The sequence below is a fragment of the Haliotis rufescens genome, unplaced genomic scaffold (genome assembly GCF_023055435.1).
Source record: "Haliotis rufescens isolate VD_foot unplaced genomic scaffold, xgHalRufe1.0.p SCAF_17, whole genome shotgun sequence".
NCBI classification, from domain to species: Eukaryota; Metazoa; Mollusca; class Gastropoda; order Lepetellida; family Haliotidae; genus Haliotis; species Haliotis rufescens.
The window spans coordinates 12,126,733-12,142,639 of NW_025963857.1; the positions used below are offsets into that span (position 1 = coordinate 12,126,733).

The following is a 15,907-nucleotide window of genomic DNA, read 5'->3' on the forward strand; positions in this document are numbered from 1 at the left end:
GGTTGGTTAGCAATAAAATGCAACAACCAATAGTTTGTGAAGTAGTAAGATGGTTCCTGTCCCTGTCAGCGCAGTACGTATTTGTAATAAGAAGAGACGGAACCAAGCGACCCGGAAATGAAATATTGCGCGAAAGCGGACAACATTCAATACAAGGATGGTGCAGGTGTACATACAACTGTGAGATTCAGTCATTATTGTTTTAAAATATGTCACACTTCTGTCAGTATTCACACATAGAATCGACAGTTTGTTCACGCATTCCACGAGTGAACTGTTGTATTTGTCACTTATGTTAATGTGGGTCACTGCTTTGAAGATGGTTGAGCAAAATTACATTGAGGCCACGGTGTAAAATGTCAGGCTTAGTATGAGGCTGGATACAAAAGAGATCCAGCAATATCACAGGTCATGTAAGCTATAGTTAATCTACAATCTCATCAATATTTTGTCAAATCAAGTCTTTTACTCTGATAAGATATCTCTGGGTTCTTGAGCCAATATGATGTCAGCTTCTTTCGATGGTATTTCGTTTTCGGTGTAGATGTCACAGCGCTTAGAAACAACAACAGAGTGTTTAAAATATCCACAATAAAATAACTTGGGACAGGCCTTTTAACTGATTAACTTCAGATCATATACGCTTGTCCGAATGCTTTTCTCATTTGTACAGAGAAATCTTGACACTCATAGCTCATTGGTTCCCCTGACAACAACCTAGCTTCTATGGTCCTAGATAGAACATTCCTTCACAGTAGGACCGACGCTGTGGTCTAGTGGATATAAAAGTCCAGTTTCCACCCTTGCCGGACTAGGCTGGAGTTAAGGAATTATATTTTTGCTGGACTAACAAGTCTATGCACAGTCCAACCAAAATCGTGAAACAAAATAGACATCCAGTTCCTAAACTGCCGTGCAGATTTCAGTAGATTGCAGGATATGCAAAGCATGTGTACTGACAACTTTGCGTCAATAGATATTTTCCAAATCTTTTCATGTGCTCATGTGATTTGATGCACTTCCTGCATTATATTACAATATAGATCTTGATTATCGATCAGATCATCTTCACTGGGCGACACCATTTTATTTGAAGCAAATGCAAGTGATATGAGAGGTGGAATCTGCTAGGTCAATTGGAGGGGTATAGAAGGGACATAATCGTTATAGCCACTGGTGGCGTTACGATCGAGCCCAGAAATTCCAGCCTGGTTTGGCAAGGGTGAAAACTGGACTTTTACAGTCTGTTAACTCCTTTGGAAGATGGTCTTTGCCAGGCAAATCAGTGACAGAAAGCACAAACAAACCTCCACTTCAAGGGGAAAACAAAACTGTCACCCTGACCATCCCCCTCTAGTCTCTCATACAAACATCAGGTACTAGAGAATTCACGAATTTTCACAGGGACATATATGTTAAAAAATGCATTTAATCTCAAACAAACCCAGCTTGCGTTTTTAACATTTGGAAAATGTAAGATACTCTTTGTCCACAAACAAGAAATTAACTTGGTCTGGCATTTCATCATAGACAGGGGCGATCGGGTAGCCTAGTGGTTAAACCGTCGCTCGTCACGCCGAAGACCGTTCGATTCCCGACATGGGTACAATGTGTGAAGCCCATTTCTGGTGTCCCTGGCCGTGATATTGCTGGAATATTGCTAAAAGCGGCGTAAAACCATACTCACTCACTTACTCATCATAGACCTCTTGAAATTTAAAACCACAGACATGTAGAAATAGAAAACAATCTAACTACTTTGTAATCATAAGGAGTCATGTACACATTATGATCAGGATGATATGGACAAGCAGATTATATATATCAAAACAGGATTGATGATTGGTTCATAGATTGTTCTTTGAGCAAACCGATTATTAACTCGATCGATGATCATGAAATGCCAATGTGAACCTGTTTCAAATACTTCTGTAATTCAAAGTAATTTTTATGATATTGATCAGAAAGGATTGGTACTCTTAATAACAGGAATTAAGGCAGTGTTAATATTGTCTTCAGACCTGGTGACGCCAAGGATTGTCCAGAGTGGGCCATCATTGACCTTCAAGGTGCCCTTGAAACCCGACATCCGGTGCCCCTTGGTGGAAAATTCATTGGTGATTTGCATTTCACCAACAAGGTAAACACTGCTTCTGGAGCTCAATGTATATATTTTCAAGTGTACTTAAATATACAGAGTACCAGTGAAAGAAAACACCTTAGGTTTGGTTGGTAGATAAGTAGGTTAATGTTATAAGCATCCATTGTGTCTCCATATGTCTATTTCAGGGATTTTACTAGTTTATCGTGTGAAGCGCATTTCTGGTGACCCCTGCCATGATATTGCTGGAATATTGCTAAAAGCGACGTAAAACCATACTCACTCACTCAATTTACTAGTTTATCAAATCAATTTATGATACTTTTGTTGTCCTAATTTCAAATATCACGGTAAGTTGCAAATATGTTTCCAGATTTGTCAGCACCATACCCGTGTTTGTGGGTTTCACCAAAGTGGTAAATGTCTGAGACGGGCATCATTTCGGGCTTTCCTCCCACATTAAGCTGACACGCCGTGATATAACTGGAATACTGTTGAAAGAAGCGTTAAACTCAACTCACTCACTCACTCAATTTCAAAACAGCATGGGGGAGAGGGGGAAGCTTAGTGGTTAAAGCGTTCACTTGTCACGCCCAAGGCCCGGGTTCGATTCCCGACATGGGTACAATGTGTGAAACCCATTTCTGGTGTCCCCCGCCGTGATATTGCTGGAATATTGCTAAAAGTGTGGTAAAACATTCTTACTCACTCAAATAAGCAGAACATTCAGGTAATTTGCAGACCCATCATTGTTGTAGCACAGTTGGATATTTGGCGCTAGTATAACCATTGATGATGACCCGTGAAGATTCCGGGGTAGAATAGGTCTTCAGCAACCCATGCTTGCCGTAAAAGGTGACTATGCTTGTCCTAAAAGGCGACTAACGGGATCGGGTGGTCAGGCTCGCTGACTTGGTTGATGCATGTCATCGTATCCCAATCGCGTGGGTCGATGCTTATGATATTAATCACTGGATTGTCTGGTCCAGACTCGATTATTTACAGACTGCTGTCATGTAGCTTGAATATTGCTGACCAACCAACCATTGATGATACTGGCATTTGCCCTTAAACTAGGTGAAATATTGTGTGTACGACAAGTACCCTTTCTGCAATATTTCAATTCTTCTGACTTGATTATGAATTATAAGACTTATTTATCCAACATCTTCTTGTTTTCCAAGGATGCACCAGTTCTCATTATCGGGCATCACATTTTATTTGGAAAAGTGGTGGAGCTGGAAAAACCCTTTGCTGTGTTAGCAAAACAATCACATAAACAAGGAGATGTTGCCATGGAAACCAATCCAACAAATAATGGCTATATTGTAGAAGCCATCATAAAGAAGAAGATACTGTTCAAGACACGACCAAAGCCAATTATTTCTCATGTTCCTAAGAAATTATGATTTGAAGTTGTTTCGATGTTTCCTTTGTAGCCATGGTAGAACTTTGGTAATGTACATAGAAAATCATTTATTAACATATTATTGAGATTGCTACATGTGATTTCTTCATCTTTAAACCGCTTTCAAATCATGAAAGCGTATTGTAAAATAATTGTTTGATCGGTATCATTGTGGGGGCACGGGTGGCCCAGTCGTCTAAGGCGCCGCAATTCGCTGTGCAGAGTTGCGTCCCTTGGGCACGCCAGAAACCTATGATTGTGGGTTCGAATCCCGGTTCGCCCCGATTATGTTTCTAGGGTTGTCAGCAACATACCCATGCTTTTGGGTTTTACCGAAGTGGTAAACGTCTGAGACCTGCATCACTTCAGGCTTTCCTCCCACATTAAGCTGACACGCCGTGATGTAACTGGAATACTGTTAAAAGCGGTGTTAAACCCAACTCACTCACTCACTCACTCGTTATCATTGTACTGTTAGTACTGACATGGCAGGATTCATTCAATGTGCCCTTCACATGTCTGACAAATATCAGAGCTCCAGATAAGCTGCGTATCTGCGTAAAATATGCATCATAAATGCGTATTCGATTAGCAAATCAGCAACTTATTTTCATATTATATACGACATTCCGCCAACCTTGCCAAACTCCACGATGACAGTTACATCAAGATCATTTGCCATCACACTTTTTTGTGGAAGTATCGCGGTATTTTTGCGTCCTATAAAGCTCTCGAACCCACACGACAACAGTTTGCAAGGACTAGATGAATAGTGTATTTAAATATTTAACTTAAATACCCATATGTGTAAAAACTAGTGGGTAACAGAAATTTGAATACCCAGATAGAATTACTGACACCCAATGATTTTAAAATGCATGGGTAAAATACCCACAACACCAAAAGCTTATCTGGAGCTCTGAATATGGAATAAAATATGTTATCTCATCTCATACGGTCAGTAAAATTTATTACATCATGCAACAATTTCTGTTTTATGTTCAAATAATTTAGTTATCAATTGTTAGGAATGATAAAATCACAATCATGGAATCTTCCAGGTCATGCATGGACCTTGTCGGCAATGTAGGGCAGAATGGGTTCCCCGCTACAGGGCTGAGAATTTTCTGGAGAAATGTTATAATATACGCATAAACTGTATAGTCCCCAAGACCCCTGGCTAACTTTCAAGGCTTTTATTTTATTTATTTTTTAAACCCATTCTCATCCCCGCCAGTAGTAGGCACCATAAGCTTGTCTTGGAAGGTAAACCAGAACTCCAGATAAGCTTTTGGTGTTGTGGGTATTTAACCCATGCATTTTAAAATTATTGGGTATCAGTAATTCTATCTGCGTATTCAAATTTCTGTTACCCACTAGTTTTTACACATGTGGGTATTTAAGTTAAATATTTAAAAACACTATTCATCATTCAAACTGGTGTCGTGTGGGTTTGAGAGCTTTATAGGACTCAAAAATACCACGATACTTCCACACGAAAGTGTGATGGCAAATGATCATGATGTGACTGTCATCGTGGAGTTTGGCAAGGTTGACGGAATGCCAGTTTATAATTTCAAAATAAGTTGCTGATTTGCTAATCGAATACGCAGGGTTCCTTTACATGATTTTGATGATACGCACAAATTTTATTTTTGTAGCGTATCTGTAATGTTCGTTGCGTATTTGATACGCTTGGATTATATTTTACTGCGTATTTCTGCATTTCTGATGCGTATTTCACGCAGAAACGCAGCTTATCTGGAGCTCTGGTTACGATGTGTGATCTGACTGAGCATAGTCTGTATGGCTGCTGCTGTGACCACAACTCAATCTTCCATCCTTGCTCTAATAATGAAGGGGCGGTCGGATAGCCTAGTGGTTAAAGCGTTCGCTCATCACGCTGAAGACCCGGGTTCGATTCCCGACATGGGTACAATGTGTGAAACCCATTTCTGGTGTCCCCCACCGTGATATTGCTGGAATATTGCTAAAAGCCGCGTAAAACCTCTCACTCACTCGAATAATGAAAACATGTTTGATATAGCTGGAACATGTCTGGCTGCTGTTCAATAGTTGCTTTGCTCACCAAGTTTGTAAATGACCACAGACCTGTGAAGATCCGGATTATAATTGGGTCTTCAGCTACGCATTCTTGTAAGAGGCGACTAACGGGATCGGGTGGTCTGGCTCACTGATTTGGTTGATGCGTGTCATCGCTTCCCAATTACATAGATTGATGCTCATGACGTCAATCACTTGATTGTCTGGCCAAGACTTGATTATTTACAGACTGCCGTCATATGGTTAGAATATTGCTGAGTGCAGCTTAAACAACATTTTTTCCAGTGATGGGGAAAAAACTAACGAACAACAGATATTGCTGGATGCAGGGTATTCATTGCTGTGTAGCTATTGACATTTAACAGACTATTCCCGATTATGAGTTACTTTGCAATTCATCGTTCTCATTTGGAGCCTAACGGACCAATTGAGTTGGGCCGGTATCTTTGTGGACAGCCAGTATTTCACTACAACACGATGTCATATTACTGTAGGGGGTGGTCGGGTAGCCTAGTGGTTAAAGCGTTCGCTCTTCACGCCGAAGACCTGGGTTCGATTCCCGACATGGGTACAATGTGTGAAGCCCATTTCCGGTGTCCCACGCCGTTATATTGCTGGAATAAGCTAATAGTGGATAGTGAGATAATGAGAGGGATTGGAACCACGTGGCATAGCTTTGGGTGTTAACTAAGTCAGTCCACGGTGCTTATCTGCCCCCCGCCCCCTTCTCCTCCTCCTCCCCAAACTTCCCGTAGGCCGTCACGTAATGACATCGTATTCCATTTGCTTAAATGGCGTTTTTTTTAGCCACATTCATTCCATGGCTAGAAGCAGTTTGATATTGGCCAGATTTCAAAAGGAAATCCAGATACGTATACATCTGAAGCACCCTTCACTACACGCCCGTGCCAAGAGAACGGTCGTGGATAAAACATGCGCATCTCTATCTCCTGTTTCAACTTCAAACAACAGTTTGCCACTAGCGTGGCTATATACCCCGCCCCTGTTGCAGGACTTATGACATAATTAAATCTAAACAAACCCTAACCTGTTTTAACCGAGGTGGAACTTGTCATGGAAATTGTAAAAAAAAAAGAGTTTGGAACCTAAGTCCATCTTGTTGCCATGGAAACTTAAAAAATAAAAATATCTAACATTTCTAAATAGCAAAAGGCACCAGTTCAGCATGTACTTGACAGACCTGCAAAGTTTCACGAAAAATATTGTACGGTTTATAAGAATGCTCCGGAAACGAAACGTGACGGACGGACGGACGGAGCCCGTTTCTATATCCACCACCAACTTTGTCCGGCGGGGGATAACAAGTATTCAATCGCTGGATTTTCCAGATGCCAAATTTACTCAATTCAAATAAAACCTCATTGGTTAAACAAGAGAACAGAAATGCACGTGCAGTCACTACGTCGAGGGTACGAAGGTAGCCACGTTGAAGGCGCTTAAAATCGCCGTTCAGAGTTACGTCCCCTAGTTATGCCAGGATCAAAAGTCCGTTGATTCTCTTTGTATTATAATTCTTGGTTGTTCAGCGCCATGCCTGTGCTCATGGGTTTCGGCTATGTGGTGAACGTGTAAGACCTGCTTTGCTGTGGATTTCCCAAACTAAGCTGACAAACTGTTCATAACGACGTTAAACCCACCACGCTCACTGTCTATTGGGGGCGGTCGGGTAGCCTAGTGGTTAAAGCGTTCGATCGTCACGCCGAAGACCCGGGTTCGATTCCCGACATGAGTACAATGTGTGAAGCCCACGTCTGGTGTCCCCCGCCGTGATATTGCTGGAATATTGCTAAAAGCGGCGTAAAGCCATACTCACTCACTGCATATTGCTTGCAAAGAAGCCACCCACGTCGGGCTACCCGTCCTCTGTTCGGCTTCTGTTCATGCAGAATAGGTCCCCAGTACCTCAAGCTTGTCGTGGTAAGGCTCTCTTCACTATGTGACACCGTACCCCAACGGCCTACCAGGACCAGACTCGATTATTTACACTCCGCCGTGATATAATTTGAATATTGCTGACAACGGCCTTAAACAACATTCATACGCTCCCCCATGTAGATCTGGACCCGCGAAGATCCGGGTTAGATCTTCAGCAACCCATGCTTGCCGTAAAAGGCGACTAACAGGATGCTTGTCGTAAGAGGCGACTAACGGGATCGGATGGTCAGGCTCGCCGACTTGGTTGATGCATGTCATCGTATCCCAATTGCGTAGATCGATGCTCATGATGTCAATCACTGGAATGTCTGGTCCAGACTCGATTACTTACAGACCGCCATCATATAGCTGGAATATTGCTGAGTGCGGCGTTAAACAACAAACAAACAAATCATGTAGATATGGACATGTTTAGACTCCTCAACATGCCACATGCGTTTACATGATTACGTAAGGAACGGGTTATGGTCCTAAACGCATCTATGTTGTGTATTGATTTGTCCGAAACTTTTGAGTAAAGGTTTACACTTCAATATGGAGTGTGGAGTATGAAAAAATGGGCTTTACATATTGTGGACACACACGTTGGGAATCGAACCGGGATTTTAAACATGACGAGAAAACGTTTTCACCACTTGACTACTCTGCCACCCAAAATCAGTGTGTTGTGCTGTTGTTTGCGCACCCGTCACTACCAGGCCTTTACAGACAATGTATGAAAATAGATTAAACAAATAGAGTTAGCTCACTGAAACTGTTTGCTATTTGTGTGTATTTGTTGTTTAACGCCGCACTCGGCAATAATCCAGGTTTTTGACGGCGGTGCTATTTGAGTTATGACACGACCAAGCGCCAGGGAATACTACGACATGGCGCTTCACGTTTTTCCAAAGCTAAGTTAACTTTCAACAGACACGGCAAATAGCTTTAGTGTTCAAACTCAATGTTTATTTAGCCCTGTAGGAGGACGTGGAGCGGTGGGGTAGCCTAGTTGTTAAAGCGTTCGCTCGTCACATCGAAGACCCGGGTTCGATCGGGTTCAATACGTGAAGCCCGTTTCTGGTGTCCCCCGCCGTGATATTGCTGGAATTTTGCTAAATGCGGCGTAAAACCATACTCACTCACACTGTGGGATCAGGGGGTGCCCGGCCCACTCCACATTTTCACAAGGAGAATGATGCTTAAGCCTACCACCCATTGGCCAACAGCTCCATACATACAGACTGGTTGCTGAGAAACCGAATTTAGAATCAATATAATTGATTTAGTTTAGAGTTTATGTTTAGATTTGATAAGACCGCCTCCGTGGCCTAGTGGTAGAGCGTCCACCCGGAGAGCGGAAGGTCCGGGGTTCGATTCCCGGCCGCGTCATACCAAAAGACGTTAAAATATGGTACTTGTTGTTACCCTGTCAGGCGCTCGGCATTAAGGGGTTAAAACAATGGCAGGTCGGCTCGGAGTCAGTATACTGTGTCTGAGTGGGGTATTCATGTGAAACTGCGGCATGGTATCTCAGTGAGCTAGCACTATAAATCGGCATCAGTCCGGGCTAGTACAAGCAGCCACACACGCGGGCATGCAAGTCGCTATATAAGTGCAATAATCTTGGACGCGACGTTAAACCCAATTTCACCTCACCTTAGATTTGATAAAGTGTCGTGCCATTGATGACACGGGGCATGAGCCTGGACACACACACACACAAAAACACACACACACAAACACACACACACACACACACACACACACACACACACACAATAGAAGAAGAAGATGGTACTTGTTGTTACCCTGTCTGGCGCTCGGCATTAAGGGGTTAAAACAAGGACTGGTCGGCCCGGAGTCAGTATACTGTGTCTGAGTGGGGTATTCATGTTAAACTGCGGCATGGTATCTCAGTGTGCTAGCACTATAAATCGGCATCAGTCCGGGCTAGTACAAGAAGCCACACACACACACGCGGACATGCAAGTCGCTATATAAGTGCAATAATCTTGGACGCGACGTTAAACCAAATTTCATCTCACACACACACACTGACACTGAACTACAAAAATGTGTTTCGATCCATCCACCGAGAAACCGTCCTACGGGCCTTTCATTTGAACTAATTGGTGTTTTGGTGTGGCAAGTCGACAAATAACATAGTATTACACATTTCTATCTCATGGGAGTCGGGGTTTTTCAATGATAATTCGTGTTTCACCGCAACAGACATGCTTCGAGATCAAGCTATTTAAACCAATAACGCGTTTCCACAAGAGAAGAACCCTCTATTATGCGACTCGCAATTGTATCCATAATCTCATACTGATTCTGATTCGGTTTCCTCATGTCGAACGTTGATTGATAACGGTGTTTGGTAACAATGACGCAACACAGACAGGTCACAACGACCAAGTACTATCTCTGGAGTCCGAGATAATGAATCTGCCCTTTGTAGTAATGCTCTTGATTCCGCTACCATGCCTCTGTCTGATGAAACGAGACGTGCCTCCAAGACAAGTGTATGCCATTCGTACGTTTCATGCCGACGGCGACGTTATAACGAGGTTGGCGTTTCCTTAGAAGACAAAGGGTCCATGAGGCTGAGCCTCATCATAATATAATGGTTTTGGGGTAACGACTCACGAGTATTTTGAAACGTTTCTCAAATCGCTTTGCTTGACGTCATGTCAATGGCTATGATGAGGTAGCTTTTGTGGTAGATATATGGAGGACAATGCCAATTTGACGCATGCAATTCCCTATTTGGACTTGTACCATATGTTCCCTTGTTTTTTCAGGTGAACAGTTGACTTGCCTTTGCATGTGTTTGTAACCGATGATCGCCGGTGGGGCAGGATAAGCTCACCTATTCGCGACCACCAGGTATCATCAGTAATTGATAAACGCATGTTTATGATATAGTCGGAATCGTACACTTATAGAAATGATTTTGTTGCTTATATTTTCTTTCTTTGACACAAACTCCTTTTTTTTAAATATCGTATGTTGTTATTGACATCTATTATATGACAGTAGAGTCATTGGTTAGAATTGGTCTTCAGCAACCCATACTTGCCGTAAAAGGCGACTGTGCTTGACGTAAGAGGCGACTAACGGGATCGGGTGGTCAGGCTCGCTGACTTGGTTGAAGCATGTCATCGATCCCAATTGCGTGGATCGATGCACTTGATATCAATCACTGGATTGCCTGGTCCAGATTCGATTATTTACAGACCGCCGTCATACAGCTGGAATATTGCTGAGTGCGGCGTAAAACAACAAACCAACCAACCAACTATTAAAATATCTTCGAGGAACATGGCCATTTTTGCGCTACGATTGTCGTAAGTCTGAGTTTAAGCATAGGCCCTCTTAGCGCTTATAACTTTGAGAAAGGGAGCCACGTGAAAGTGATATAACGGAAATGATATATTCGATATTTTGAAAAGTTTCCACTCGCTATATCCTTGGCACAAGTCGGGGGGCACGGGTGGCCCAGTCGTCTAAGGCGCCGCGATTCGCTGTGCAGAGTTGCGTCCCTTGGGGACGCCAGAAACCTATGATTGTGGGTTCGAATCCCGGTTCGCCCCAATTATGTTTCTAGGTTTGTCAGCACCATACCCGTGCTCGTGGGTTTCACCGAAGTGGTAAACGTCTGAGACCTGCATCACTTCGGGCTTTCCTCCCACAATAAGCTGACACGCCGTGATATAACTGGAATACTGTTAAAAGCGGCGTTAAACCCAACTCACTCACTCACTCACTTGACACAAGTCATGTGTCGCGTGGAACCACAGACACAAGCTGTGAGGAGATATGACGTCATGGACGTCTTGAGACGTACAGCCCTTGGCCATTATCTGTGAGCGGCTCTGGCGTCGTGTTGGCTGGTCTTTGGAGTTTCTTCTTGTCTAAAGCAGCCATTTGTTTACTTTTAGACAGACGCTTCTTTTCTCTGCTAACTTTTAGACATTATGTTGATTTTGGTAACTCGGTATATGTTGTCGATCACGAACAGTGTGTGTAGCCTACATCGCACACACACGCTCATGCATAGAAAATACAAGCCACAAACCCATCTCTCAAGATATCCCTGCTGGAATCAGAGACCGTGGTACGATCCCGACGCTATCATGGTGTGTTTATTTCATTTATGTGTTCATAAATCAGTTTAAATTAGTTATGACACCAGCTGTTCGCGAAAAGGAGAGCGTATTCTGCCCCACCGGTGACACCCATCACAAACACATGCAAATACATGTCAAGTGTTTCCGCGAACAAACGCGGGAACATATGACAAAAACAGGGAATTGCATCCTAGATCGTTTTTTAAACGTTTTATAAGCCTTACTAAAGCTTTGGATGCTCTAGCCCTGATCAAACAACTTTTGGACACTCTTTGAAATCTACATGGAAAGAGCATTCTCGATTGTACCTAAAAAATATACCCCCAACCTGGAGGTGTTGTTATCAACATAGATGTTATCAATGTGGGCGTCCAGCATTTCTGGGGGCACGGGTGGCCCAGTCGTCCAAGGCGCCGCGATTCGCTGTGCAGAGTTGCAAGAAGCATCTGATTATGTGTTCAAATCCCGGTTCGCCCCGATTATGTTTCTAGGTTTGTCAGCACCATACCCGTGCTCGTGGGTTTCACCGAAGTGGTAAACGTCTGAGACCTGCATTGCTTCGGGCTTTCCTGACACGACCTGATATTACTGGAATACTGTTAAAAGCTCACTCACTCAATCACTCCAGCATTTCACACAGAGATTGTAAAACTTCAAGTAAGTCGTTTGAGTTCCTGAGAATGCACATGCTATTAATTTCGCTTGTTTCCAATACTTTCTGTGACTATAAAAAAGTTCTTCCCTTGTATAAATATTATGGTTAATATTTAAGACAGGGGTTTGGTGGTAAATTTGCTCTGCAATGTATATCTCTTAAAGTAACGGGTTTTAAGTACATCACATCTTTCAGCAAACGTGAACTATCTAACAGATCAAAGAAGCAATGCCGTGGTGAATGGGTTGGGTGTTTACTCAAACGCAGAAGTGAGCACGTGAATTTATTGATGACTGTGAATCGATAATAACTAATGATATCATCAGTCTTCGAACTATGTACACAACACGTAGCTTAACGCCGTTTTAAAGCGTATGGGTATAAAAATGCCATTTCACGTACATTTTAAACGTGTTAAGAAAACCAAAATCAAAAGTAGGATAAGACCTATTTACACAGACCATTTTACCCTTGCGTATATCAATTTGCATATTTAAAGCAACGTAACCGTTGTTTTAACGACGGTCCCCTCTCGTTACATCGCATTGTCTTTTCTGCTGATTTTGACATGACGAATTACGCATCGAGTAGAACGAATATCAGCCGAGGATCACAGGACAATCCCACTGGCCATAACTCAAGGCCAAATCCACCAAAATAATACATCGATCGAGTAAAAACACTCGTCTTACAAGTAAAACTTCTAATCTCAATAACTCGGTTGCCTGTCTGTCACCTCAATGACAAATAGGACTCATTAGGGCGCAAATGATCTCATTTAGGCCAGTACATGTGTCTTGGAGGAGATGCATCACGTCTAATGGGTTTCCCCTTGTTTTGGAACCTTGGTAGTGGGGAAACGTTTTGAAAATTTAAAGGTATGAGGTGAAATGGGGTTTAACGTCGTAAGACTATTGCACGTTTATTATAGAGACGTGCGTGTGCGGTGTGTGTGTGTGTGTGTGTGTGTGTGTCTGTGTGTGTGTGTGTGTGTGTGTGTGTGTGTGTGGCTTCTTGTACTAGTCCGGACCGATGCCGATTTCATAGTGCTAGCCCACTGAGATACCACACCATACCATTTAACACGAATACCCCACTCAGACACAGTATACTCACTCCGAACCGACCAGTCCTTGTTTTAGCCCCTTAATGCCGAGCGCCAGACAGGGTAATAACAAGTACCATGTTTTAACGTCTTTTGGTATGACGCGGCAGGGGATCGAACCCCGGACCTTCCACTCTAGACCACAGAGGCGGTCTCCAAATTTAAAAACACAACCCATGTGGTTAAAGCGTTCGCTCGTAACGCCGAAGACCCGAGTTTGATTCCCCACATGGTACAATGTTTTACTTGTATTGAGTCGTAACTTGGTCACAAAGTGGTTTGTATATTGGTTGTTTTGTGCCGCGGCAATGACGTCCACCTAAATGTTTTGTTTTTGTTTGTTGTTTAACGCTGCACTCAGCAATATATGACTATATGACAGTGGTCTGTGAATAATCGAGTCTTGAACAGAAAGACCAGTGACTGACATCATGAGCATCGATCTACTGAGATACGATGGCATGCATCAAACCAAGACAGCCAGTCTGACCACCCGATCCCGTTAGTAGCCTCTTGCAACAGCATAGTCGCCCCTTACGGTAAGCATGGGTTGCTGAAGGCCTATTCTCTACCCGGACCTTCACGGGTCTCCAACTAAATGATGGCGGTCATCTAATCTGGACAGTCAACCCAGTTGCTGATATGGTTTATATGTTCTCTGCGACCTTGACCTTCGACGGAAGCCAAGGTATTGTCAAAAGGTCAATATAGTCAATCCCACCATGGAGTTTGAATATCACACGAATTATTAATGGAAAAAACGGCTCCCATAAGATAGAAATGTGTATGTTATTTGTCGACTTGCCACACCAAAACACCAATTAGTTCAAATAAAAGGCCCGTAGGGCGGTTTATCGGTGGATGGATCGAAACATACATATTTGTAGTTCAGTGTCAGTGTGTGTGTGTGTGTGTGTGTGTGAGATGAAATTTGGTTTAACGTCGCGTCCAAGATTATTGCACTTATATAGCGACGTGCATGTACGTGTGTGTGTGTGTGTGTGTGTGTGTGTGTGTGGCTGCTTGTACTAGTCCGGACTGATGCCGATTTATAGTGCTAGCACACTGAGATACCATGCCGCAGTTTAACATGAATACCCTACTCAGACACAGTATACTGACTCCAAGCCGACCAGTCCTTGTTTTAGCCCCTTAATGCCGAGCGCCAGACAGGGTAACAACAAGTACCATCTATAAACGTCTTTTGGTATGACGCGGCCGGGGATCGAACCCCGGACCTTCCGCTCTCCGGGATGACGCTCTACCACAAGACCACGGAGGCGGTCTCAACTTATTGCGACCACACGCTTTTTGTACACTTATTTCATAATATGTGGCCTTTGCCTTTAATGGTAGCTATTAATATATAGCATGGATAAACACCTTGGAGAAAGGAGGAAACGTGTCAACACCATTACCACATTACACAGCTCCATTCTCGCATCATGCAGCTCAATTACACTAACTGGTTGTCATAGAGACCGTCATGACGCATATTTGTTTTGTTGATGATTAAATGAATCAGAGGGCGTCATACACCGACCACAGCAGGCCACACACAACAAAACAGGCAATAGGAGAACCGTACAATATATCATAAATCGAAAGGGTATTTAAAAATTAATATCTCTTAGTTTTGTGATAACAATCCTAGTTTTATCACGAGAATGTGGTTCATGCGGCAAATGTTATATAATCAGACTGTGAAGCAAGACTGTTGTGCTCGCCACTTGAAATAGAACCACGAAATGTCGCGATGATGATGTACATATGATAATACGTATAAACTGAAAACAAGCCATTCTGCAGCTAAAGAATACTCCTTTCAGCAATGACAAAAATTGCAAAGTCGTTGTTCAATAAATATCCATTTTGCTAGCGCTAAAATTTGATCACGTGGCCTGGGATTGTACTAAAAAAAATCAACTGTCTCCGAAACATAATTATGCTTCAGACTATTGAAAAAAGAAGAAATTCCTGCCAGGATATGACATTATTATTTCAAAAAAAATTATCTAGCCTTGTAGCTGTAGCCGAAACATATAATCTCGATACAAAATCCTAGCCCCCTTGCCAGACTAACAAATGGTCGGCCCCTAAGCGTACTATCCCAGAAAATCAAAGATAGTAAACCATTGGCATGTCATGTCGGGCAATTGCCGCCATGTTGAACATTAATCATTCTGTAATCAGTGGACTGTAAGACACTGACTGGACATGTGAGGGACTAGCCACTCAGGACGTCCACTAAAGAGGACACGGAGAGGACAGCAGTGCCGTAGCCAGCGGGGGGACAAGTGATACTTGTACAAATAATTACTACAAATAATTAACTACGGCCATGGACAGGGTACTTGTACGCCAAACAAAACGGCTGCTAACCTCAACTTACGCTGTACTTCGTCATCACTGGCATACCCACAACAGAGTGTCCCTTAGCGCCATCAGGCGTCGACTGAATACACAATGATAAAGGACCAGAAGACCAATAAGATGTCCACCC

General features: G+C 42.9%; 1 protein-coding gene across 1 annotated transcript; it reads left to right on the forward strand.

The window, feature by feature from the left end:
• Positions 1-69: 69 nt before the first annotated feature.
• LOC124112495 (chromosome transmission fidelity protein 8 homolog) lies at positions 70-3,765 on the forward strand. Its single transcript, XM_046472640.2, has 3 exons — positions 70-180; positions 2,020-2,140; positions 3,286-3,765. The coding sequence occupies exons 1-3, from the start codon at positions 158-160 to the stop codon at positions 3,508-3,510; spliced, it is 369 nt and encodes a 122-aa protein (XP_046328596.1). The 5' UTR covers positions 70-157; the 3' UTR covers positions 3,511-3,765.
• Positions 3,766-15,907: the final 12,142 nt, after the last annotated feature.

Bases quoted from the DNA above. Each gene is read 5' to 3' on its own strand.
- LOC124112495 (XM_046472640.2), top strand. From the start codon at position 158: ATGGTGCAGGTGTACATACAACT. The intron at 181-2,019 runs GTGAGATTCAGT...TATTGTCTTCAG, and splicing joins GTGCAGGTGTACATACAACT to ACCTGGTGACGCCAAGGATT. The intron at 2,141-3,285 runs GTAAACACTGCT...TTGTTTTCCAAG, and splicing joins ATTTGCATTTCACCAACAAG to GATGCACCAGTTCTCATTAT.